Here is a 27,197-nt window from a genome sequence, read left to right as displayed (position 1 = left end):
GAGGGCTGACTCCGCCCCGCCGCGCGTGCGTCCGTTAGGACACATCAGCACAAATATGTGGTCGCCTAGTAACTGCCGGAGAAAATTTCTCGTCTGACTTGGCTAGAGCCTCCCTGTGGGAGACATTTGTCCCCGTGAAGGAAGCTTTTAACCAAGGAAAGGATACTGACGGTCTGTGATTTCCACTCAGCCAAGTCGTTACAAGCAGGATTTCTACAGGCACATCGTGGGGCAACCCTAGCGTCCTTGGAGTCAGCGAGGACCCTGCCAGCAGGTTTGGGGGCGGGGCCTGGGCCAGTCTCTCTATCCGTGGGTTCTCAACGCGTCCGGCAACTTTCCTGCCGTCTCCTCAGTTCCCTGTCTACCTTCAGCATGGTATGCGGCCCCAGACTTCTCTTTGGTCCCGCCTCTCCCGGGAGTGCTGCCTCTTGCCTTGTGTCTCGCTCTTCCACCGGGGTTCCCTTGCTTCCCTTGCTTCCCCAAGCTTCAAATGCGGGTGCCGGTCTCGGCGGTGTCAGCCAGCGGACCGGGGTGGGCCCGCGACGTTCACCGTCTGTCTTGTTTTTCTCCTTCTGCAGCCGGGTCCGACCCCCAGTGGCACTAACGTGGGCTCTTCTGGGCGTTCTCCCAGCAAAGCGGTGGCGGCCCGGGCGGCGGGATCCACTGTCCGGCAGAGGTGAGGATCTCCGCGGCCCACCCTCTGGCTGACTTCGGAGAGTTGTGCCCTGAGATTCATTGGATAAGGGGAGGAGACCTTTGGATAGTAAAACTTAAAAGGGCAAGATGAGCCTGAGGTGACGTGACCATTGGGAGGGAGCTCAGTTAGGGGGTGCCACTCTTAAAAAATAAAAACTAAACTGGAATAGGATCTGGGACAACTTTGAAAAAATGAGGTCATTAAGCTAATGTCTGTGAACTTGAGCTTTTGCCCTCACATTTCCATCAGGAGGTCCCCTACACACTTAAATTTAACATAACTTGGTGGCAAAACTTTCTCCTTTCACTGTAACCGCCTCCCCCCCATAGTGTCTTCTTACTTCCGTATGGCACTGCCATGCAGTCATTCACTCAATACCAGAAACTTAAGCATCATTTTTTTTCTCATGCTCTCCGTGCAGTCATATACTAGGCTTTAAATCCTGCATGAAAAATCTTCTCATTAGTTCATTTCTTCTCCATTTCCCGTGTCCTTTCATCTACTTTTGCATTAGTGGCTAACTTTTTTGTCCAAGCCATTTCCATTCCAATCCACCTTCCAGTCCGCTTTACTCTTCTGATTAGTTTCTCTGTTAGTTTTTCCTTGCTGATCATTTAGAAAAGAGCGACACCAAGGATTTGTGGTCTTTCCAGTCTAACCTCTCTCTTCCATCTCTTCTGTAATCTACCATTAGTGAATTTTTTTTTAAATCTTTTTTTGAACTGACTAGCTCCTAGCTTGGTTTCTCACCCCCAGTTTATATTTATTTTCCCAAACTAGCTCAGGTTATTTCCTTGTGAGATCTCTGACAGTAGGCAGAGTAGCTACTATCCCCCCACCCCAATATCATTTTGTTCATGTTATTTTAAGACCATTTATGTTTCCACATTTATCTCCTCCTTTAGGTTTTGATAGAGCAACTGCACAAGTCTTCTCTCTCCCCATTTTCTATAAGTCCTAACAAAATGATGAATTAATGAAGGGATCAAGTAACCCTATTGTTTTTGGATTTTTGAAGTAACTAGTAAAGTGGCATCTGGAGAGGAGGAGAACTTGGGATCTATGAAAACTCTCCTTAAGGATGTGAAGAGAGATGATTAAGATAGAAAATCTAGATTTATGGAAGAAAATCTAAAACTGATGATTTGAAAGTACATGAAATATTTCAACTCAGTACAAGAAATTCTAATAGGCCTGTCAGAAAGAGTATCCTGAAGAGAGAATTGGCAGTACTGAGGCAGGGAAGTTTGGCGATTTGAGAGTTTTTAGAGAAACAGCAAATGTTTAACTCATCCATATAAATGTGCTATTTTCATAACTTCTTTACATAATAAATAAGAATGAAGTAACACATGAGTGGATAAATGCAACTTCTAAAGTTGTGAAAAAAAAGTTGATGTCATCTTTTAGGTTCAGTATGGTAGGGCTACCATAACTGAGAACATTTTGTTTAAATTTATTTTTTATTTATAGATGAATATTTTTATTTTGTTTTTATGTGGTGCTGAGGATTGAACCCAGTGCCTCACATATGCTAGGCAAGCACTCTACCTCCGAGCCACAATCCCAGCCCTTGAGAATATTTTTATGTCATTGAGAGACCCTGCAATAGTCTATTCTACAAGTTTGGTCCTGGTTAAGTATTACTTCAAAAATGTAATGTAATAAGTATTGGCTAAGAACATATTCACATTTTGTAAGTTTTTGAGAAAAATTGAAGCTAATGGTTAATAATAATGCTGTTATAGTTTGAAGATTTGCATTCTACATGAATGAAGTAATAGAAGTGATACAGGAATTAAATGATATTGGGCTGGAGTTGGAGTCTTTCCTCTGCTTGATACAAAGTAAAAGGAACTTTCTGTGAGGATGAAAAGTAACAATAATGCATTAAAAACTGTAGAACTCTGAAGTGCTACACAGTATTCAAGCAGAATTAATGGGATTCAGGAATATTAAGATGGTAGTATATTAAGATGGTCATCAAGTAATTATTAGGGGTCTACTACATGCCGAACACTGTTGTAGCTTGAACGATATATCTGTGAACAAGATAGTCAGGGTTTGTCCTCATGAACCTTGTATGCCATATATTTGTTTTGCAAGCATATTTGTGGCATATTTATTTTGCAAGTCAAATAAGTAACATAATTTTAGGCAGTAAAGGCTATGAAGAAAATAAAGCTGAGGGGGAATAGAGAGTGTAGGGATAGGGTGCGGGTGGATAGTGTTTTTAGATAGGGTGTTTAGAGTGGTATTTGAGTAGAGAACTGAAAGAAGTAAGGTAGCAAATCATGAAGTGGTCAGGAGAGGAATAGACTTCTAGGTGGAAGGAATGGTTAAGTATAAAACTGAGGTCAGTGAACTTGGCTTGTTTGAGAAACAGCCAGCAAGTCATTGTGTTAGAACAAAGTGTGTAAATAGGTCTGGAAATCATTTTGTTAAGGTATAGAAGGAGGAAGGCAGTTACAGGCCAGAAAGAATTGGTAAAATAGATCCCAAATAGAAATTTAAGAGATTAAAGTGGGCTCTGTTATTAACCTCTGCTTAGTTCCTAGTGATGGAATGAGGTATTTTGACTATATTTTGGTATTTCTAGGGGCCCTGATTTTCAAATCCTCTGCTTTGTCCCATGTACCACCAGATGTAAGAAATATTAAAGAGGTTACACTGATTCTGCTGGGAGTGCTGTAATTCCAACTTTGAAGGCAGGAAATTGAGAGAATATTGACAAGAATGTGGGTCCTAGTCCTGGCTGAGCCAGTGACTTACCCTGTTGACAATGGGTTTTACCTTCTAAGTCACATTTCTCTTTCGGAACAAGGAGGAAAGTTTCAGGTACCTGCAATGTGGGTTAAAGGCTTTATCTTTGTGAGTGAAAGCTTTTCAAAGTGCATGAATTATTCCGTAAATTATATTTGTTATTCACAATGAGTTTTTCCATAGAAACAGTTATATAAATAGAGTTGTAAGTGCCCAGTTGACCAAGTAGCCCATAATTAATGTGTCTGAAATATAATTCTCTAGTACATAGACCAAAATTATTGTTTGACACTAATTGCTTTCAGAGTTATGTCATGAACGTAGCTTTTCCTGCTGGAACCCAAACTGGAAGTAGACCTTGATTCATCCCCTCATCAGTAGAGAAAGCTATAGACAATGCTTTTTGCATTTAGAGTGTGATGTAAAAGCAGAGTGAGGTGGCCATTAGGACCAGAGTTGGGAGGAAAGCAAGAGGGATTGGGTTTTCACTTGCATTTCCTCCCAATATACTCTTCCCTTTTTCAAAAATCTAGAACCTGCAGTCTACATCTACTGGAATGGTATTTTAAGGGAGTGTATATTGGGACTTGGTTAATGATGGGGGCAGGGAATAAGACAGGGTTTTCCCTCTCTGCTCTTTATTTCTGCTCACTTAGGACTTCTAAGTTGGTGATAAGAGGGCTGGAAAGATTCCTTTTGACTTCTCCTTCCACCACTTACTACTTACCTCCATATTATACTAGCATAGGGTGGGGATGAGCAGCTGGGATTGTGATAATGTGTGGATAATTGCTGGGTGGGGTTCCCTAGTGGCTGAGGGATGACCCCAGAGAGGAGGGAATGGACTCCCTGGGCCTGTTCCTGGTCAGCAGTATCAATGCTGCTTGTCTGCTGTCTGCCAGGGCTGCCTGTCCTGTACCTCATCTTATAAGCCTTGTCCCTTTGGGAGGGACAGTTCTGTTTGGGTGTTTTCTCCATTTTTCACATCCTATCTCTCTGTCCAAGATGTATGGACAGTATATAAATAAATTACAAAGTTCTTTTTCATAAAATATATTCCATTTTGGGGACCTGGATATAACTGAAGCTTATGCTTTTTCTTCTTTTTTTTTAGTAAATATAGTAATTTGAATATCTTTTAAAGTAGGACTTTAAGACTGATTATATAGATTTAGGGCATTTTAAAACAGAGGTTTATTACTTGACTTCACCAAAATACATGTATACAGAAACTGAAATGCGCTGTCCAAATTAGAAGACTGTATATGGTGGGCAATGGATGGGTGCTAGGGTTAGAACTGGGTCCACATTCCCTGTTGGCCACCTGCTGGGCATATGGTCTTAAGACATTTTGCTTAACCTTCTTCCTCATTTTTGAAATGAGAAATAGTAACTACCTTTTAGGGTTATTGTATATATTGCCATGAGACAGGTGCTTACTTCATAATGGTTATGATCAGACAGTAAAAGCAGGAATTTGAGTCTTAATAGCAAAAAAATTTTTCTTATTGATTCTTTAACCACATCATGGTAGCATTTGTTATAATGCTATTAAAAGAATTTCCAAGAAAAATCTGTTGGTAACATTTTTCTCTTTCACAGGAAAAATGCCAGCTGTGGAACAAGGAGCGCAGGCCGCACAACTTCAGCAGGCACTGGGGGGATGTGGCGATTCTACACAGAAGATTCACCAGGGCTCAAAGTGTAAGTCTTGGGAGCAGACCTTGTGTATCTGTCCAGTGTGGCAGAGTAGAGCAGTGCTGTCTGTCTCTGCCACATGTGGCACTTGGCTCCTCACAACAGCTTCGTTTGTGTCAGTTGGGCTCAATTTGGTTTGCTTATTTTTCACTTGTTGGCAGGTTAGGACCTGGAATGACAGCTCTTCAGTGAGTGAGTGAAAGGAGAGGGAGCTCATCATGTAGCTATGTCAGAGTAAGTGATAGGAACAGAGAGAACTGGAGGGGATACTGCTTAATTAGATGATTGCTCTTCAATTTCTTCAGTGTTCTTGCCCCACACTGAGAAGTAGGAGTAACCATTCAAATAGGAATTAGGTGATTTATCAGCATTCTGCTGGAGGCATTCACTGATATTAAGGCCTAATGGAAGTTTTCCCATTATATTACGTTACCCAAAGTCCTCTAGTCACCTTGCCTTTGGTGGGTGGTGAGTGGATTTGGGAAGATGAACTAATCACTTGCCAAGTTTTCAGGCTTGGGGAGTGCTCACTAGGTGATGGGAAGTGGGCATCCAGGAGACCATACCTGGCTTTTCTTGCTTGCCAGGGTTTCTGGTACTGTGGCAGACTTAGTCTCAGATCAGGTTTCCTGATGAGTAGGCTCCAGAACACTGCTACTTATATCTTTTCCCTGACTAAACCCAGTGGGTGAGGAATTGGAATAATAATGGCAAATTTCATTTGCATTGCACTTGGTGCTTTGCAAAGAACTTGAGTATCTACTTTCTGGTTTGATCTGTTCAGCAGTCCTGTGAGGTGGGAGATAATGCCATTTGGAGATGGTAAAGCTCAGGTTTAGAGAGGCAAAGTGACGTGCTGAAGACACAGAAAAAGATGGAACCAGATATTCTGTTAAGTCCCATGCTATTTACATGTCTGGTAGAAAAGAGACAGATTGGATTAGTTTAATTGGACTAATAGCTTTACTTGGATTACAGATTGTTTATGGGGCTTCCCTAGAATTCTTGATATTTGGTTTAATTCATGTATTGATTTTTTCCCCTGTTATATTGGAGATTTGAAATATAAGAATATATTTAGGACATAACTTAGGGAGTTAGGGATATGTGAGTTAGTATCATTCTGACTGACAACCTTTTGGTATGAGTATTTCAGAGAGGAATTTTGAATTTGATAACTCTTGGGATGTCCAGGGGATTTATTTTAAACTCTTCCTTCTCAAGTGGGTAGGAAACCTGTTTTCCGGTGGGTAAATCTTCCTGTGCTTGCTCTGAGCTCCTTGCTGTGGTGCAACCAGGCTTGTGAGTGCCCACCCCAGGATTGGTAGAGACTATTCCTTGATGTCATACCACATTCTTATCATATCTGAGAATAGGTATTTTTGGTGAAAGGACACAGTTGGGAATTTTTACCTACAAATCTACATCTTGGAATAGTCAAGCAACATCTTGGAGCTTGTTTTTGGCTCATTCTAGGAGTTCAGAGTTATTTTCAAGTTAATGTTGACAGCATTTTACGAGAGCTTACTATACGTCAGTCTTGTATGTGTGTTAATGTACTTTATACCTCAGCCATCCTATAAGTGATACAGCAATCGGTATATGGGGTAAAAATGGGAGATCATAACCCACTTGAATCAAATTGTGAAATATGATATATTAAGAACTTTGTAATGTTTTGAACGACCAACAATAAATTAAAAAAAAAAGAGAGAGATACTGTGATTGTTTCCACTTTATAGATGAGGAAACTCAGACTTGAAGAAGGTAAGTAATGGGGGCCACAGTCACAGCTTGTGAGTGACAGAGCAGGTTTCCAAGTCCTAGCACTTTAATTCTGTGAGCTGTTCCCTCAGCATTATGCCCTGTGGCTGATGCCGCTCCAACATTGCCTTAAAGAAAGTAAGTAAGATCCAGTGCAGTGTGAGGATAGTCTCTGTACAGATGCCTTTAAATTTATTTACACCCTTAATTGTATGTATTTTGGAAAAACAAAATAGTAGTGTAGCGAAGACTTTAATCTCTGTGCATCATTCATTGTCCAGTCATGGTCTCTGTTACTCCTGCTACCTCACTGGGGTTCTTCCATTGCCTTGACGATTATGAAGATTTCTTTTCTATGGTCTTTCTTACTCTCCACTCCCCATTTGTATCTGGAAGATGAAGTGAGACATCTTGAACTCCCCAAAAGTGGTATGGGCAGGAAGAGACATAGAGGTGGGGGCCTAAAATGCACATTCATAGCTTGTGAAGATCAGGGAGTTCTTTAATGAACCCATGAACAATTCCCAATTGGAAAAACATTCCATTTAGGGAAGGGCTGTGTTAATCAGCTTCTTGTTGCTATGACCAAAATACCTGACAAGAACAACTCAGAGGAGGAAAAGTTTATTTGGCCTCATAGTTTCAAAGGTCTCAGTCCATGGTTGTTCAACTCCATTCTGGACCCCAGGTGAGGCAGAACATCGTGACAGAAAGGTGTGGTAGAGGAGAGCTGCTCAGTTCGTGGTTGGGGGCAGGCCATCGGAAGGGGGCATGGATGGATATAGTTCAGGCCACGCCGCCACCCCAGTGAGCTTCTTCCTTTAACCATGCCCCACCTGTCTACAATATATCTGGTAGTTGCTTCATTAATCCATTAAATGGATTAATCCAGTGATAGTTAAATAGCTCTCATAATCTTTTCATTTACCTCTGAACATTCCTCTATTGTCTAACACATAAAGCTTTTTTGGGGATATTAAAGATCCAAACCATAACAGGCAGACGAGTAAAATCTCTTTTCTTCCTACATTAATATATAAATATATGTCAGACTCATTGCATGCTGCCTAGAGTGTTTGCTTTGTGAAGATGGGAATGTTGAGATGGCAAAGTGAACATATGTGTGGAATCAGAACACCTGAGTCTATAAGTTTCTCTTGGTCTTCTGGCTGTGTGTTTTTAGGATGATAATAATCTCTCTGAGCCTCAGTTTTATTTATTTATAAAATGAGATTAATACTTGTATTCCTTTGTCATGAATTTGATGTACAAATCAAATGGTATCATATATTTAAAAACACTTTTAAATTATATAATGTGATACTCATTTTCGCATATCTAATACATTATAGTAAACAATGAAGTTTGTCTTTAAATGAGTCTTAATTTGAGAAAAGTGGTTTACTTGCCTTTTCCCTCTTGGATGCATCTTAAGTGCTTCCCCCTTCCTCCCGCTTTACTCCTAGGCAATCTTTTAGTATTAAATATAATATTATATTATCACTAAAGTAAGCATGCCTTCTCTTCTTATTTCTAGTGGCCCTGTTCCAGTATTGGTTATGAGTCTTCTGTTCATCGCTTCTGTATTTATGTTGCACATTTGGGGCAAGTACACTCGTTCATAGATTCGGCTCCATCCATCTGTCAACTGAAGAAGAAGGAAAAAACCCAACATATCTTGGACCAAAAGTATAGTGATTTTCTGTTCATGAGAAAGAAATTTTCTGTAAGCTTATTGTTTTACAGGGAACTGAACAAGAATTGATATTGAGGAATCATTTTTTTCTATGACTAATAAACTTTGTAATTCATTTATACTGGAAATCATTGCTGATGCCTCACTGTTAAGGCCTTTATTCTCTTTACCTTTAGATTTATAAGTGAGTATGAAGAAAATTTGTCTTGTGGAGATTGTGTTCTTTGTTGGGCTGGCAGTTTATACAACCCTGTAGTCATTCAAATCCAAGATACTTTAATTGGCCTTGTCTTGTTTTCTTCAAGTTATTTCTGTCCTGGTGATTGTCATTTTGGGTATTCTGCAGTTTGCAAGGAGTGTGCCTATGACTCCCATGAGGCAGATCTGTGTTCAAAGGCAGCTGGTACAGGGGAACAGTCCTGGAAGTCAGAAATCAGAAATCTTGGATGAAATATTTGCTCATTCTGTTCTTTGTCTCTAAAACCATAGATAATAACTTGCCTCTTCTTTCTCCCAGTTCTTAATTCTGTACAGCACACTTAACTCTTATTTCTAAACCTATTTTAAAGGGATTTATTTGATAAATTAGATTTTATCAAATACAATTTTGTTTTCACTTTGAGAATTAAAGACCTTTATAATCAGAGTGAGATATTAGCATTTCTACAATGAGTTGATATAATTCAATCCCAAAATAAAAGTTTCTGAAGATTGGCTTAGCATATGCTGCCACACTCTGATTAAGTATTCAGTTACTGTTAGGCCTGAGGAATTACCAAGAGTTGCTCAAAGGTAGCACGTTCCAGGAGTCTAGGACTCTAAACCACAATTTCCAAAGAAGTGGTGGAACCTGTTGGACCTGTTATTGTCCAACAAAATCACAAAACAATGAAGAGATATGTTGAAAAACAGACAATTTAAAAATATATCCTTCTCATACATTAAGCCTATTTTTTTCTCTTTTTTCTTTTTTTTTTTTTTTTTTTTTGAAACTGAGTCTAGTTATTGTTGATGAGCCTGGTCTTGAACTTGTATCTGCCTTCCAGTTAGCTGGGATTAGGGGCATGTGCCACTATGCCAACTAAAGCCAATTTTAAAAATTCTTTGAACAGTTAAATGGTATCCAAGTTCTTTAAAAAAATCATAACCACATAGTAGTTGTGTGGTCCTACTGTGTCCATAGAACCATAAGTGGCCAAAGTGTTAAATTTAAATGATGAAGTATGTATCTTTATAAAACTTTTTTTTTTTTTTTTTTTTTTTTTTGGTACTGGGGATTGAACCCAGGGCTTAACCACTGAGCCACATCCCCAACCCATTTGTATATTTTTATTTTGAGATAGGGTCTCACTGAGTTGCAGAGGGCTTCGCTAAGTTGCTGAGACTGGCTTTGAACTCAGATTCTCCTGCCTTAGCAGTACTGCATCTGGCTATAAAACATTTCTTAGAGCAATGTGTTAGTATCTGTGCTGTTACAAATCTTAACAAATGACATTTTATTGGGAAATAATTGATGAAAAACTAGTTGCCTTGTATCCTGCAAATTGCTTATTGCACAAAGCAGTTGTCTTCATTTTTGAAATGCAGAGAAAAGTCTTGATTTCATTTAGAATAAATTAAATATGACAGTATCTATAAGGGAATTTCCCCCTGATATTCAGATTGGCAGTACTAATAATGGTGAAAAGTTATGCCCTTAATTTGCTAAAGAAATTGTGTGTGTGTTTCCCTGGAGGCGGGGATGCTGCAGCCACTTGGGGGCGCTCTTTAGTGGCAAGGGCTGCATCATCCTTGTTGCACTCCTCTGCTTAGCCAGGGTCTCTAGTGAATGGATAGTTGAAAGCCACTGAGTTTTCTGATCCAGTGATTTATAAGAAGATGCTAGTTTTCAGTGGCAGAACGAGGAGATGCTTCATTCAACAGAAGGAGGAGAAAGAAAATTGGGAGTTGGGTGTAGAGATAAGACAACATCTATTATGTCACTGCTTTTGACTCAGTGGTACAATGCTAATACCATTACTGAGAATCTTAAGTGTTCAAGCTGTTCTTTTTTTTCCCCAATTTTTATTGTGGTAAAATACACATAAAATTTACCATCTTACCATTTTTAAGAGAACAGTTCAGTGGCATTAGTACATTCATGTTGTGCAGCCATCACCAACATCTACCTCTAAAACTCTTTCTACCTTGCAAAAAGAAAACTTTACCTGTTAAACAATAGCTTCCCTTCTCACAGTCCCTGGTAACCACCACCCCACTTTTTGTTTTTATGATTTTGACTATGTTCCTCATATGAGTGGAATCACAGTATTTGTCTTTTTGTAGCCTGCTTATAGATTCATCCATGTCAAGATCCTTTTTTTAAGACTGAAAAGTCATTTCATTTCATGTGGAAAACACATTTTGTGTCTCTTGCTTTTTAAATAGGTGTTTCTAGACTACTGTTTGCTGAGCTCCAGGGAACCATAAGCTAATCATCGTTTTTCCAGAAGCCTAACAAATTAGATGTTTACCTGAGTTAAGGTTATGTTGGCCCAAAGAATGCTCTCCAGCACTCTTCACTATGGGCTATCCTTCTGATCATTTTTGAGTGGATCCACAAGCCAGTGGTGCTGACTCTAAGTAATTAAACAAAATTGGGAAAGTGAGTTAATTTCTAACTGTGGTTTGGAGAAATGGTGTTAGGGAAAAAGTCCAAAGTTCTTGAGACTAGGGAAGGACAGACAGACTAGGATATCTGGGCTGGAGGAGGCAGCTCTGTGCCTAAAATGCCTGTAGCTCCAGTTTTCACACCTTTCCTAGTTTATACTTTAGTTTTTCTCCAGGTGCCAGGAGCCAGGGCTCCCATAGGAAGAATTGGAAAACATTTTGAAATCATGCAAATGTTGGTATCAAGTTGAAAATGTCCACAAAGCTGGCTTCATTGAACAGCAAACATTTGGAACTGTGGAGCTCCTGAATGCATGGAGCCATGTTCTTGTGGGCTCCAGAGCCATTGTCCCTCCCTCCAATGCTGGGGGAAGAGGGTTCAGGCCAGAGCCAAGTTTGTTTGACTCTTTGGGTGCATTTCTAGGTCTTCCAAACTTACTGTACCCCATCTTCTGGACTTAGAAGTGTTTCTGACCTGGGCCTACAATTTAACAGTTGCAAGATCCTGGGTGACTCACTTCCTTTCTAGGGCTTATTGTTTTTATGTGTAAATGAGTATGTGGGTGTTAACTTCCACCAAAAAGGAAGATTAGATGAGGAAAAAGAAATAATAGTGCTTTATTAAGTAGCTAATGGTTAAGTGTGTATTTTCAATAATTTTAGAGATAATGGTTGCCCAGGCTGGTCTCAAAGCTCCTGGGCTCAGGTATTCCTACCTCAGTCTCCTGAGTAGTTGGAACTATGGGTGTGTGCACTGTGCGCTGTTTTTTTTTTTTTTTTTTTTTTTTTTTAATTAACAGTCAAATGAGGAGTTTGCTATTGGCCCCATTTTATACAGAAGTAAACTGAAGTCCAAGCTGCTCAGTTGTTAAGTGAAAAAGCTGGGACTTAACTTCACATCTTGGACTTACCCACTAGAGTCACACAGATGGAATTCTGAAGAATTGGGATGTGGGTAAGGGATGGGTGTCACAACACAGACTTTGACAATGGCACTTTAAAAAGTAATACAGTTCAAGGAAATGCCACACTATCATGTGATCTGTTTCAGGCGTTAAGTAGCTTTAGTGTGAAGGAACTGGTTGTCTAGTTCAGTTCTTCTGTGTTCATTCTATGGCTCTGTGATGTGGGGGAAGCATGGTGTTTATTCATTCAGCAAACTTTTGCTGAGGTCTACGTGCCATGCCCTCTTAGTGGGATTTTTAGAAGTGACCTGGGAAGGAGGTCTATAGCCCATTCTCGAATGCTAAAATCCTGTTCCCACTTGGGACTACCAATTATAAATAACTACATGATTATGGAGATACCAGATAGGGAGCCCTTTCAAAGCCCCCCTGCCATTGGTGACATTAGGTAGTTGGGACCACAGATCGAACTAGTATGTTGGTAGTGCGTGGGCAGTGATGGGAGGGACTGCTGCTGGAAAATCATACTGTGTGGTCACCTGTTCAACAGAGGAAAGTTCAGGGGTCCTGGGATCCCCTAGCTGGAAGAGGTGAGAGTTCATGGCTCTTTTCCATTGTACCACAGAGGAGATGGGCCGAGAGAGGGAGCAGCTTACTTGAAATTATGTCATGTCTATACCAGAGTAGAGGCCAGAACTAGGCTTCTTTCTTCCTGCCTGGGGGCTTCTTCCCAGTGCTGTGTTGTGAACATTATCTTGAGCCTGGCTGTGGCCAACTGGCCCCCTACATGGTAGGCTACGGGAGCAGATGAACTGGGGGGTTTCCACCGGTGGGCAGTGTTAGTCATGGAGAGGAGTTAGGGCCTCAAGGTTAGTAAAAATGAAATGGATTACTTTTGTTAATTTAGGAGGAACTCAACAGGTTCATGAGAATTTAAGGGGAAATAGAATAGGGAGAAGCAGCTGGCAGAACGATGTTTTGAATTTATTCTCTTTTGTTCTTTTATTTATAATCTCTATAAGTCAGTTGTTCCAGGGGTATGGTGTGTACAAAGTTGTGTGCCAAGTAATAGTTCTCTGACAGAAGTGACTAAAATTATGATTTTTACTTATGTTTTTCCACATTGTTATGGGTTAAATTTTGTCCCTCCAAATTCCTATGTTGAAGTCATAAGCCCTAGTACCTCAGAATGTGACCTAATCTGTCTACAAGATATCTGCAGAGGTAGTCGAATTAAACTGGGCCTCATCCAATAGGACTGGAACCCTCCTGAGAGGGGCAAGTGTGCACATAAGTAGCCACATCGGGAATGGCATGTGAATTGGAAGACCATTATCTATGAGCCAAGGAGCAGCTCTTTCCTCAGAGCCCTCAGAAGGAACCGAACCCACCAGCACCTTGACTTTGGACTTCCAGCCTCCAGAACTGTGAGACAGTGCATGTCTGTTGTTTCAGCCACCCTGTTAGTGGTACTTCATCATGGCAGCACTAGCAAACTCAGACACAATGTATTAAAAGGGAAGCCCATCAATTCCCAGCAGTGCTGCTCAAAATCCCCCTCTTGGTCTCCCTGGTTCTTTCACATCTGCATCTCCTATGCAGCTTCCTAATCTCTGCTCTGAAACTTCTTCCCCACCTTTAGCCTGGATGACTTATTTTTTGAACACCTCTCCTTGAGAAATAAGAAACCAGCATTATCTCTCTCTCTCAAAGCGACTTTTTGATCATTGATTTTATACATTCTAGTTATCTTCCTCTTGAGAAAGGCGGAACCTGGATCTGAAACACAAGCATTTTGACTAGATATGGATATATATTTTTTGCCCCTTTGTAAACAGGCTAGTCTCTGTTGATGTACAAGGTGAATGTTAGTTCTATTTAGATTGTTTTGTCTGGAGATTTGGTCATCTGTTGGTGAAAGGAGGAAAAATCCCTTGTTCTGACTTAGAGAACAAGATGGCTTTGGCTGGTCGTCAGAGAATTTGGTATCCTAGCATAGTGGTTAACAAGCATAGTGCCACCAGTAGAGTTTGGGCCAGTGAGCACCTGGTACGGCCAGCCAGGATTTGATGGAAAACAGCAGCCTGGGGAGCAGATCCAAGTTAGCACTCGTGTATATTATCCTTGCATTCCTAGAAAGATCTCCATTGGTTGTTTGCTGAGGAGAGTTATCATAACTTGCTATTTTTGGGAAGTCCTCTTTGCAGGGTTGGTCCCAGTGTCTGGAAATTTGGCATTTGAGCCGTTTACCAACTGATAAGGCCGATCGACAATGTGGTTTGTCCTGGACATCAGCTTTCTTTCTGAGAGTTTGGAATTTTGGCAGCTTCCAGTCTGAAGAGGCCTCTGTGACCAGCCACTAATAAAAACCCTGGGTTTTGAGTGCCTAGCAAGCTTCCTGGGTGATTGTACCTTTTTTTCACTTCTGGAGAAAGGAACATGCTGGTGTCCCTCACAGGAGGCCAAGGTAGAGGAAGCCTGTGCATGCATTTGTCCACCCCACCTGAGTCCTTTTCCTCCGGTACTCTGTTGTGTGTCCTTTCATTGAGACTTAACCATGAGTACAACTATATACTGAGTCCCGTGAGTCATTCTGGATAATCACTGAACACATGGTAGTCTTGGGGACCCTGAAACAGTCACAGTATTTTAAACATGCCTTAGGTTCTGTTTGCTCTTTATTGCATATTGTTATCATTATTCTTCAGTTTGACTCCCATTTATCAAGGCTTTAGTTCACGTACACTCTTCTAGACATCTTGACATGCAGCAGTCTCTCTCTCTAAATCTGTTCAGGTTGCCACCGTGACCTCATTTTATGGATGAGAACACTGAGGCCCACAAAGGTGGAGTGACTCACCCCCCATCATGTGGCTACTGACTACAGTAGTGCTGGGAGCCTGGGCTGTGTGCTTCTAAGTTAAGGTGACAACCATCTTCGTTTTCCTCCTGAACTTGAGGATTTTCCAGGATATGGGACTTTTGAGGGCTAAATCTGGAACAGTCCTGGGAAAACTAGGACAGTTGCTCACCCTGCTTCAAGTTTACTGTCTTTTTAAAAAAATGCTTCATCTAACTGGGTGCTTCTATTCTCCTGCAGAAGGGCTTGTCCTCATTAAGTTTTGTGCGTAGTTAGACCCAGATTGGAAGTGCTGGACACCTGGTCTCAAGGACAACAATTTCCAAACCCTTTGCTTGGTGCCAAATGCTTGCCTCTCCAGCCCCGATTGCTTTGCTTGGCGTGTTGGCCCTCTCCTCTCCTCCACAGCCCGCCCTTCCCCGGCTCTGCCCACCACATTTTTCAGCATTACTGGTTTTAATTTCCTTTACCATCCCCTTTGCAAAAACTTCTTTCCTGATTTAATTACTATTTCTCTTAATTCAATTTCATTCTCTTGATTGTCGTTAAACTCCTAAAGTTGTTTCCCCAAAGAATTTAATGGCTGGGCCCTGTGCTGAGAGATTGATTGTTGTCATTTGCCTTTGAACACAGGTGCTTTCTTACTTTGCCTCAATTATCTTTGGGAGGAAGAAAAGTGACCATCCTTCTTCCCAAGGCCTTTCTGAGAATAAATGCTGCTTGGGGCTGCCTTGCGAGGGGCAGGGGAGATTCTACTATCTCTAAATTCAGCCTTTGGGAGTAGCCAGAGGATCCCAGGCTACTCCCAAAGACAGAGAGAGAGGTGGAGAGAGGGGGGAAGGAGAGAGACAGCACCAAGCCTCTTGAGTATTTTTTGAACATTGTACTCTAACTTCAGCCTTTGAGAGTAGCCAGAGGATCCCAGGCTTCTCAGGTGGGCTCAGGCCATGAAGGAATCTAGGAACAGTAGCTCCCCTTTGAGGGACAGTGAAGAGGGGCAACGGGCTGACTCTGATCTCAAGCATCCTGCTCAGCCAGGGTTCCTAAGCAACCAAGGCTGTGGCTCAAAGGAACAGACACACTTTGGGCCAGCAGTTCCCTTCCCTTCATCATCTCTTTTAGGAAACCCATTTCTTATCTTCAGACATCTTTCTTATGTTCCTAATGCAGTACTCTTATGACCCCTGTCCTCAATTGTTACCCTCTGCCCTATCACCCCGTATAGACTCCTAAAAATGGTTAACACAGGAGGAGATAGGACTCCAGGCTGGGGCTTTGGCCACTTCCTGAGATGCGGTTGCTGTAAATCTGCCCCTGTGCAGGCAAAGCACCCAGAAAGGTATAAATTGCAGGCTTGGGGTAGGGCTGGGGGCTCAGCCAAGGCCTCAGGCTCTCTTGACAACTCATGAGCTGAGATCTTGTGGCTCAGCTGCCTCCTTACCTCAGTCTCCTTCATGTGGAAAATTGCATCTAATTCCAGATAACATAGAAGGCTGACTTTTATGTGAGTTAAATGAAAGACTTGAAGTGTTTAGTACAGTACCTGGCACATAAAAAGCCTTAACTAACAAATATTATTAACACCCAAGTAGCATTTGGTCTGAGGTAAATCTGTGAATTTCCAACTTTTAGGGCTGAAAAGGAAATTAAAGTCCTTTAGGTCACCCTTTCCTCCCTACCTCCTCCTATTTGATAACAAAAAAGTCCCTTATTCGACCTTTGACCCTGCTTGGATACCTCCTGTGATGGGGAGCTCACTGCTCCAGGGGAATCCCTGCTGTCTTTGGGTCAATTTGTATGTCAGTCAGGAGCTCTGTTGACAGATGTGATGTGTTTAAACTGTTTTCCAGTGACAGGGAACAGGGAGCCTTTCCCTGTGCAGCTGTGGTAGTGCAAGCTGCCAGGGAACAGGATCGAATAATCATTTGTAGGTAATTCAGCAAATAACTGAGCGACATTCTCACAGGTGAGGGTTCCAGACTCCTGACTCAGCTTTGCCAGCTCTTGGGAGGCTGATGCAGCTGAAGATGAGGGTCTGGATGAAGAGGAAGACAGCTAATTTAGGCACGTTTTATAGACAAGGCCTCAAAGATCCCCATGGAACCATTGAAATCACTCTTTGCCTGGGTTCATGAGGACTCATAAATGATACCTCGTTATGCTCTTTAAATGCCAGAATAAAGAGATTAGTGCTCACATCCCCATTATTTGGGGGCTGCCTAACTGCATTTATGATGAGGAGGCCCTCGGGGTTTTAGTAAACTATCTGATTTGTCTAATAAAATCCTCCTGTGGCCCTGCTGATGTGACTAGCTTCATGTCACCTGCTCTGGTGCTATTGAGGCAGTATCAGAATGAATTTTAAGTTCCCATTGTGTCTATTTAATTTTTTCTTAAAGAAAATGATTTTCAAAGTTGAACGCAGATTTTCTAACGTAAATATACCTAGATACCTAAGTATGAAGAGTTAGAACTGTGCTGTCATATTTATCAACACAAGAATGGGATGATTTAAGGATGGAATTGAAATAGGTAAGTGTGCACTCAGGGCTCATCTGCTTGTAGATCCATATTGTTCCAAGAACTGCAATTTTTGAAACAATGATTCTTATGGTCATGCAGCGAATGCTAATATAATGTTGAAGTCATTTTCAGTACTGAATAGGTCTCGTCTTATTTTAAGGATATATTTTATGTAAGTGCTTAGGTTGGTACATCAGGATTGGACCTTAAAACTTAATTTGGCCATTTCCTCTCTGATACTTGTGACAAAATTGAGATTCAGAGAGGTTAAGGGATTAGCTCAAGATCATACAGGTAGTAAATTCAGGGCTGGGATTCAAACCTAGATTTATAAACTTCACTGTGGTGCTCCTTAATCATTTATTAATAATCAAGGAGCCGTAATATGCCTATATGTGCTTGGCTGCACACCTGCATTAGACAGAGGAACATGTATGCATAAACCTGCTTATGACAAGGGAATTGGCCATAACATTGGCCATCACTGGCCATTAGAACTCACCTGGTGCATCAAGTTGCCTTAGTGACTGGTCTATTTCTCCAATCACTGCTGCTCTTGAGTTCCTGCTGTGGCTATGGCACAATAAGAAAAAGGCACACCTTGAACTTGGAACAGCTGGTTTTGGAGCTAGCTGCCACTTCACCTGTGTGGCCCTCAGCTTCCTTATTTGTAATAGGTCCCTCCTCCCTGTAATCCTTTTCCTTACTGCAGAACTGTCCTAGCGGATGCAGATGGTCTTGATTGAAATCCACCCCTTGTCGCAGGCCAAGCTGCCCTAGCAGTCTGGTATAACAGGGAAGGGAATAGCTGTGGGTGTTCCCCTGCTCACCAGCTCTGAGCGCTCCTTTCTTCTGAATTCACTTGGTGGATGGAGCAACTTGCTCTCTCATGTGCCACCCTGTCTTGCAGGGGGAATCACTGCCATTTGTGTAGCAGAAGAAACGGAGAGGTTTGGGCCACAGTGTTGCTTGTTTCCTCTACTTTTTAGAGCACCCTTCTGCAGGTGCTCTAAAGTTTTTTTCCAGAAATTCCCTGCCTTTCACTTCAATTTAGTTTATCAATTCTGTTTCATTTACAAACTATATTTTGCTGCAACAGAGACCTGTAAAACAATGCCTTTAGCAAGGTGAAGGAAGCCTGGAGGTAAGTACTTGTCTCAGTGTATTTTGTGCTGCTGTAGCAGAACACCACAGACTGAGTAATTTAGAAAAAACCAGAAATTTGTATCCCACATTTCTGGAGGTTAGGAAGTCCAAGGTTAAGGCCCCAGCAGGTTTGGTTGACTGGCGAGGCTGCATCCTCTGGAAGGGCTGAGCACTGTGTCCTCCTGTGGCAGCAGAGCTGGGGAGAGAACTAGATAAACACAATGTGAAAGAGCCTTAATTCTATGAATGAGGGAGCAGCCCTAATAACCTGGTCACCTCTTCTACAGTCACATTGGCAACACTTGAATTTTGGAGGGGAATTATCAAACCATAGCAGCATTCTAGAGCTCACTAACGTCTCTTCTTGTTTTTCTGTTTTGCCATTCTTGGCACAAATCTGTCATCAGTCAAGGCAACTTAATGATTACAAAATAGCTGTTGCAGCACCAGTCATTGCATCCATATTTTAGGCAAAGAAAGAAGGAAGACCAGTAAAGGCCTTGTCCACTGAGTCAGTCTACTTTTTAGGGGGTATTTGCAAAAGTCCTGTATGTCAGTTTTTTCCTTCATTCCATTGGCCAGAAGTTTGCATATGGCCCTCTTCTCTGGAAGGGTGGCTAAGAAATCTAATTATTAAGCTGGGCACATTTCCACACCTAAAAAAATCAGGACCCTATATGAGAAGGGAAGAGTAAAGTTTGGATAGGCAGCCAGCAGTGTCAACTCTTGGCCTACCTTTGCATAATCAATGGCTCATTTTTCTATTAAAACTAAGAGGCCATCACATTGCTGAAGGGAGGGAGCCACGAAAGAAGAAATGGCCAGATTTTTCATCGACTGTCTCCACTAACAGTCTCTGGAAGTACAAGGGGCCACAGAGATTCATCTTCCCATTGATGTGAAATTTACCACCCTCCTTAGAAGGCAGAAGCAGCTACAGTCGCCTTTTATTTTCCTATTACTATTCCCAAGGGTGTGAGAATCAGAAGACAGATAAGAGAAAGCATGTTATAAACCAGAAATACTGTTCAATGACAGAAATGATCGTAGGTCATTGTTACGAGTGTTGTCATGTGTCCTAAAGCTGCCTGCCCAGTTGAAGAAAAGCTAGAGAGGTGAGGGAGGAGGAGAGAGGAGCCAAGGGGTAGAGGACACAGAGGGAAAGGGAATAGAGGAGAGAGGGGTAGGGGGTAGGGGGTGGGGGGAGAAGGAAAGTTAAATTCTCCAAGGGAGAAAGGAAGTTGGCTTCCCTCTCAAGTCTGCCTTTCCTCATCTATTCTTCACACTCTACCCCAGAAGTCCCCAGGTGCCACTATTCACATTCTCCTGTAATAAAAACTTTGTGTTTCTTCAAATATAAGAAATGCTACAATAAAGAGTAATTTAAGTCAGTTCTTGCAGCCTAAGGCTCTTTTTTTTTAAAGGGTTTGGTGCCCTGTTTAGGTTTCCAAAGCAGGTGTTTCCTTGACCTGCCTGGCGGAGGTCCAGCCCCTGCGCCTAGCCTTTCCGGAGAGGCTCTGTGGCTTCCATTCCCCTTCAGTGGCGGCTGGGGTGCTGAGGTTTGCACGCATCTTCTCATGTGGTAAAACTGGGTGCCCGGCACCCCTGTGAGCGGGGAGAGAGTCTGAATCACTGTGGCACAGGTGAGATAACGGAGCATAGAGAAGGCGTGTTTCCAAGGCCTCAAACAGGGGAGCCGCAAGACCTGTTTCCGTTTCTGTCTAGGTGATGGGGCGCCACAGTTCCATGTTGCTGTCTGTCCCCAGCGGGGAGCCCCATCCATGGATTTTGGTTTAAATTGGAGGGCCCTGGGACATGTCTTTGTACAGGTGGGAGCAAGCGAAGCCACCACGAAGAGAGAAGACAGTCAGTCAGACTTTAGGGGGTGGGGAGGAGAGATGGAGTGGGGCAGTGGCCATCTTTTGACACAGGAGTATGCAATTTGCCACTCAGCATGTGTCCGAGGTCCCATTTACTTTCTGTCTCCCATGCTTACGATTCTTTTCCTTCATGTTCCAACCTGTGGTATTTGCTTTCTCATTCTTCTGCAATTTTTAGTTGTCGTTCCACAAAGAAGCGCTTTATCTTTCCTCCCCATTTTTATGTATCTTTTATTAGTTTATATTATATCACAGTAATCTCATGGAGTCTTACCCACTAGGTTCTTATTTGAGTTCATGGCTTTTGATGATCACATTGTCTTTATTCATTCATTCTGGGTCCTATATCCTTTTTTTTTTTTTTTTTTTTTTTAAATAGAGTCTCATTATGTTGCCCAGGTTGGCTCCAAGCTCCTGGCTCAAGTGATTCTCCTGCCTCAGCCTCTTGAGCAGCTGGGAATATTAGATCCCAGCTTTCTGTGTCCTCTTGATAATCTATTTTTCAGCAAATTCTTCTTTGAAATATAATTACATAATTTATATATTTATTTGTATGTACACACATTTTATGTTAACTGTAATTTAAAAAATACACTTGTTATTTTAATTCTACAAACTTATGGGTAAAATGTGATGATTCAATACATATATGCAGGGTGTACCAATCAAATCAGAGTTGTTAATATTCCATCTCTTTAAACACATTTAAAAAATTTTAAACACATAAAAATTGTATTTTTTTATGGATTACAGAGTGCTGCTTCCATGTTTAGTGATACTTTCTGCATGGCTTCCTTCAGAGAGACCAAGCAGTGAGCAGAATGGCATGCTAGCTTTAGCTGAGAGGCTTCTGATTTTACTCAGAGCTTTCTTTATTTGGTAGATGATTTTACCTGGGGGTTCATTGAGAAAGGTCTTGCTTCATTTCCCTCCTTCCACACATAGTTTGCAGAGCCCCATAGAATGCTCCTCCTATTCTTAAGAGGAAAAGCTGGAGCCAGGGAGGGCAAGGAGGCCACAGAGGAGAACCCCAGAGGCTGCCAAAGCAGAGGTGCGTGTGTAGGGTGTGTATCTGTGCATGCTTGTCTACTAAGACGGGTGCAGTAATGTCTGTACCCTCCTGCCCTTCTTAGTGTTGGGGCCATACCAGCGGACTTGGAGGTCTAATGTCTTCATTTCACACAGGGGTGACTGAAACCCACATAGAGACAGGGGGCTGCCCAAGGCCACCTGCTTCTAAGCCACAGAGCTGGAATTTCCCTTGCTGCTTGATTCAAAGACTTCACAGAGCCCCCCACGCCTCCATACCTAGTGCACGCTAGCGCAGCTGAACTTGTGGCCCTGCAGTTGGTAAGAACCACGGGGCTTATGGGACACAATCCTGTGGGCTCAGTCTCCCTGGGGCTGCCCGAGTAGGGCTAACTAACCACAGGGCAGAACCCGCTCCACCCAAGCCCTGCCAGGTAGCTGCTACTATGTGCGCTCTCTTTCTCTGCAGCAAAGTTTCCAGGGGAATCCCTCCTGCCTTCATTAGGTGGCCCCATGAGGCAAGTGGCTTGAGTCACTCTCACCACAGCACTGGGATGGTGACCACAGAGGGTGACCACAGATTGGGGAACTGGTGCCGTCTGAGAAGTTTCCCTCCTCGTGTCTGTCTGGAGTCTGTCTAGAGGTGGTGTTGCCCCTCCCCACACTCCTCCCAGTGTCCTAAGCCTGGGTTGTGACTGTGTCAATCCCCAGAGCCCACAGAGTGGAGCCAAACCCTAGCAGGGCATTCAGGGGCCTTCTCCAGCTCCCGGATTCCTTGCACACATAAGGGTGCCACTGCCACATCCAGGAGTACCAGTCACTTTTGGCCCTCGTGCTTTTGCACAGCCACTTCTATTAGGTGCTTTTCTCCACTTGACTGCTGTGAACATGCCCTCTTCCTTCTGTTTTTAAAAATAATCATCATTTTTTTTAAAAAAAATGAGGTAAAATATACACAACATAATACTTAATGTTAACCATTTTAAATATACAATTTGGTGGTATTAACATTGACATTGTTGTGTAACCGTTGCCACCATCCATCCATAGAACTTCTCTCATCTTTCAAAATTAGAACCCTATACCTGTTAAACAGTGATTCCCCATTCTCCCCATCCCTCCCCAGCCCCTGGCAGCCACCGTCCTACTTGCTGTCTCTAAGAACTTGGCTACCCTAAAGTATCTCATAGGAATGGAATCATAGTATTTGTTCTTTTGTGACTGATTTATTTCAATTTGTCTAATATTTTCAAGGCCATTCATTCTGTAGAATATGTCAGGATTTCTTTCTTTTAAGGCTGGATCATTTTCTGTTGCAGGATATACTTTTTTTTTTTTTATCCATTCATCTATTGATGGAGACTTGGGTTGAGACTACCTTTTGACTCTTATGGCCTACCATATGGCCTTGGAGAATATTCCATGTGATTTGACTTGAGTGTGTATTCTGTTGTTCTTTTGAGTAGCACTCTGTGATGTCTGTTAAATCTGGTTGTTTTGTGTGTTCAAGTTGCTAACTCCTCTATCTGCTCTCTGGTGTTTTTACCCATTATGGAGAGAGTGTAGGCTATTGTGGTCTCCCAACTGTTATAGTAGAATGGTCTCTTTCTCTCCTCAATTTTGTCTTTTTTTTTTTTTTTTTTTGGTACTGGGGATTGAACTCAGGGGCACTCAACCACTAAGCCACATCCCCAACCCTATTTTGTGTTTTATTTAGAGACAGGGTCTCACTGAGTTGCTTAGTACCTTGCTGTTGCTGAGGCTGGCTTTGAACTCATGAACCTCCTGCCTCAGCCTCCCAAGCCACTGGGATTATAGTATGCACCACAGTGTCTGGCACTCAGTTTTGTCAATTTTTGTTTTATGTTTGTGACGGTCTGTTATTGGGTACCTAAATGTTCCTCTTCAAGTTTAATGACTCTTTCAAAGCCACTTGCTCCTTACTCTCACCCTGGCCTCCTGTCCCAGGCAGGATATTGTCCTGTGTGCTCCCCCTGTAATTTGTTCATACCTCTGAGTGCCACATTCTGCTTTATTGGATAATTTACTAGTTGTCTTCCCAGGCAGTTTGTCTTAGAGGAGACAGAATTATTTATGTATGTATCTCTAGAAGCTGGCACTGTTTCTGGCTCATAGTAAGTGCCTAGTGAATATTTCTTCAGAGGTCATTTGCTATTGAAAGCAATTGTCATGTCACTCATGTTCTTCCTGGGACATAATAATAATAGTCAGAAATTCTCAACATGTCACTGTTTTTTATAAAACCATTGCAGCCTCCATGGTGCTTACTTTCCCCCGTCATCTGATATTTGCCTCAACCCTGTGAGGAGTGGGGATTTATGGCCTCAGATTATGGGACTCAGAGAGACTCTCTTGCTGAAGCCTAAGATGGTAAGAGGTAGAGCCAGAACTTGAACCCAGTCTGGTCTGGCTCCTGCCCAGGGCTCTTTTCTCTATGCCTACTGTTCTTATAAGCTCTGTTCTGTGTCTTCCCTGACAGGGGCCACAGCCTCTATGTGTGGGTGAGATTGAGACTGGATTTGTGGGAGCTGAGCCTCTCTTGAGGAGTCTTGAATTGGCCTTTGGGTGTGTTGAAGGGTCCTGTGAGTGTATGAGATGCACGTCACCAGTCCATGTTGGAGATGATGATTGACTTTCTCAGCACGGTGCAGAGAGGAGCCAAGGCTCCACCATGAGCTTCTGGACTGTATATGACACACCTGCTGTTTGGTCTGAAGTCCTGGACTGTCTTGGGAAACTTTCTGCCCACCAAGGAGCTTTTCCTTATTTTTTCAAGCTCAACTGCTTTTTCAGGGACTTCAAGTCTGGTTTGGGTCACCTCCTCCAGATGTGTTCCTACTTGTCCATCAGCTGGGGTTGAATGACAAGAGGGTGCACACTTCACAGGGCATCTGTTCTTATTTTTCACCTTGTGAGGGCACCTGCTGGATCCCAGTGATGGTCTCCTCATGACATTGGGTGGGGTCTGTCAGTCCGTCCTCAGAAAACATTTACGGGATGAGATTAGTCCTGGCTCTAAGTTGCTATGTGACCTTGGGCAAGATCCTTTCCCTCTCTGGGCCTCCATTTTCTTTCCTGTACCATGAAGAGTGTGATCTGGATGAGATTTGAGGTCCTTTGGCTTATAGCAACTGGGGCATCTAGGCCATAGCCAGGGTGGTACTTTCTGATATCCTGACTCTTTCTGTAGGGAATGGCATTGCCCTCAACTCTACCATGTACTGAGCTGGTCTGTGGTTTCCTGTACAGGCTCTTGAGTGAGGGCGTGCTGGACAGAGATCTGGAATGGGGCTTCTGAGGCCAAGACCATCTGTTCTTCCTTGTACAAAGACAGGAGCTGGGACCACTGCCTCGCTGCTGTGTGTCCTGAAAATGCCCTGAGGAAAGGGACTCTGCCTGGATTGCTCTCGGGTTCTCTCCCCACCTGCCCTGGGCAGCCTGACCCATGTCCTCAAGTCACAGGGAGAGCTCAGCATGTCCTCTGTGACATAAGGCGAGGGGGCAGTAAAACCCAAGCCTTCAGGAGGGCAGGTGATCCTCCCGGACTAGCCAAGCCTGACTCAGAGCCTTGCCTGCCAGCCCCCGAGCCAGCTGTTCCCAGGGCCACAACACAGAAATCATGCCACAGGGATGTCATCAGGTGGCGGGAAGGGTCCCATTACTGCCCAGGCAGTGAGCATGTCCCTGGCTCTGGGGCCAAAGAGAGGAATGCAATATCACCCTGGCACCAAATGGTCTGAAAGAACAGCTGACTCTCTGAGAAGAAAGCTGAGACGAAGTCCCAAGTTCAAGGTTGGCCATTGGCTTCAGGACAGCAATTGCTGATGGTCTGACCCAGTGCCCGGAAGAGCTGGCCAGAACCCCCGAGGCCTCGCCCCTAATCCCACCTTCCACCTGACTGTGTGACCTTCACTAGGTTCCTGTTCCCTCTGTAAGCCTCAGCTTCCCCATCTGGGCTCAATGTCAAAAGTGTTTAGAGAACATATTTTGTGGTGTCATTATTGAAAAGTTGGGGCTCTGTCCTGTCAGCCTCTAGTAGAAATGTTACTGTGAAGGGTACATGTAGGTCATTAACCATCGGTGGGATCTGTGCTTTCCTGCCCCCCCTTCCTCACTGTGCTAAGCTAAGCTGGGCTGGCTGTGACCACTCTCCCACTTTCTAGAAGGAAATTAATTTGGATTTTAGGAAATGCTGAGCTGGATTTTTCAGTGGGAGGAGATTTGGACTGACCATATAGAATTGACCTCTAATTTCAGCTGGGGTCTTGAGTGATTCTCTTCCCTCCAAGTCTCAGTTTCCCTCAAGAGTGTAAGGGGAGTTTTCAACAAGGGCCTCTAGTTTCCCTTTGGAAATTTAACTTTATTTTCCCCTTCCTGCGTCTCACAAATGGATGGAATGAAAATAACAAAGAAACAAAACAATTTTGCTGTAGGCCAGCTCAGGAGATCAACGACACCTATAATTTTTGAATGTGGAAAACTATCCGAAACATGCAGCCCACACCATTTGTAATGAAAAAAAAAAAAAAAAAAAAGAGGGTTCTGGAGGTTCACCTCCCACCCGTGGTGGAGGATTTTACAAGTGGTCACAGATATCATGGAGCAGGAGAAGCCAAGAGCCTTGGACAGTGCTCGCCTCGGAGTGAGTCAGGCAGAAGCATGTCCTTGGCACCAGGCACTGCTGGGCTTACCTTCACATAGAGCCATGATTTATCTCCCACAGACCTTGGGATTGTATGAGGGGATTCCAGAAGCTTCTTGTGAGCAGTGAGTACCCATTATCCTGGGGCTGCCTGCCAAGAGGTGGCCTCCCTCAATGTCTGTCGCCACTACCTGCTGACTGGGAGCTGACTGTGGCCACCCGGGGCCCTCATAGCATCCCAGTCACATGAGAGACTTGGCAGGAAGCTGGTGCTCTTTGACTCTGGTATGTGGGTGAGAACCTCTGCCACAGAGCTGTCAACACAACCTGTGGTGGGCTCACTGACATGTCAAGGGAAAGGGACTCATGCCAGGAGACTCCTGGGACCAGCTGCCTTGCCCTGTAGCCCACAAAGACGCCTGCAGCCACATCTGTCGTGGGTACTTCTGACAGCTGGATGCCTCCTTGGACTTCAGGCACTCTGGGTGATGCTAGACCAACCTATACTCCTGCACTGTGCGCAGTGAGCAGGAGGGGAGGAGGAAGAGCTTTCTGGATGCCTGACACAGGGGAAGAGTCATAGAAGATCAGGGTAATACCAAGTAAACCCCCAGGGCACCCGGACTAGACAATGACTCCTGTGTTCTTGGCCACAGACTTGTAAGGACTTGTGAATACTGTACATTGTCACACATCAAAAGGAGAAAAGTAAAAATATTATGATGAAGTTCATAAAGCTAACGTAACTCGAGTTGCTCTTTATTATTTTTAGATGATATCCTGGCTGCTTTTTAATATTAAGATTTCCCCCTTATATAAGGGTGGTGATAGTGGATGATAGATTGGTTTTTAAAATGTACCTACCTGATGACTCTATGTCTATCCTCTGTCACTAAAAATTTTATTTTTCCTGATTCATGAATT

At 43.0% G+C, this 27,197-nt stretch overlaps 1 protein-coding gene and 1 long non-coding RNA gene across 2 annotated transcripts; one reads left to right on the top strand and one right to left on the bottom strand.

Annotated features, from left to right (window-relative positions):
- Positions 1 to 166: 166 nt before the first annotated feature.
- SEC61B (SEC61 translocon subunit beta) lies at positions 167 to 8,746 on the top strand. Its single transcript, XM_081282656.1, has 4 exons — positions 167 to 375; positions 579 to 676; positions 5,063 to 5,164; positions 8,460 to 8,746. The coding sequence occupies exons 1-4, from the start codon at positions 373 to 375 to the stop codon at positions 8,545 to 8,547; spliced, it is 291 nt and encodes a 96-aa protein (XP_081138782.1). The 5' UTR covers positions 167 to 372; the 3' UTR covers positions 8,548 to 8,746.
- A 135-nt stretch (positions 8,747 to 8,881) lies between these two features.
- LOC308643048 lies at positions 8,882 to 26,856 on the bottom strand. The gene is made up of 3 exons (XR_014020691.1): positions 26,323 to 26,856; positions 11,132 to 11,236; positions 8,882 to 9,037 (listed from the first exon to the last, which is right to left on the bottom strand). It is a non-coding gene; the product is annotated as an uncharacterized lncRNA (long non-coding RNA).
- Positions 26,857 to 27,197: the final 341 nt, after the last annotated feature.

This window comes from Spermophilus citellus (genome assembly GCF_964194105.1).
Source record: "Spermophilus citellus genome assembly, chromosome: 2".
NCBI classification, from domain to species: domain Eukaryota; kingdom Metazoa; phylum Chordata; class Mammalia; order Rodentia; family Sciuridae; genus Spermophilus; species Spermophilus citellus.
This window is presented reverse-complemented; position numbering and strand designations above follow the sequence as displayed.

What these genes read in the sequence shown, in the direction of transcription:
- SEC61B (XM_081282656.1), top strand. An exon ending in GGATCCACTGTCCGGCAGAG is followed by an intron (nt 677 to 5,062) that starts GTGAGGATCTCC and finishes TCTCTTTCACAG; the next exon opens with GAAAAATGCCAGCTGTGGAA. An exon ending in GATTCACCAGGGCTCAAAGT is followed by an intron (nt 5,165 to 8,459) that starts GTAAGTCTTGGG and finishes TCTTATTTCTAG; the next exon opens with TGGCCCTGTTCCAGTATTGG.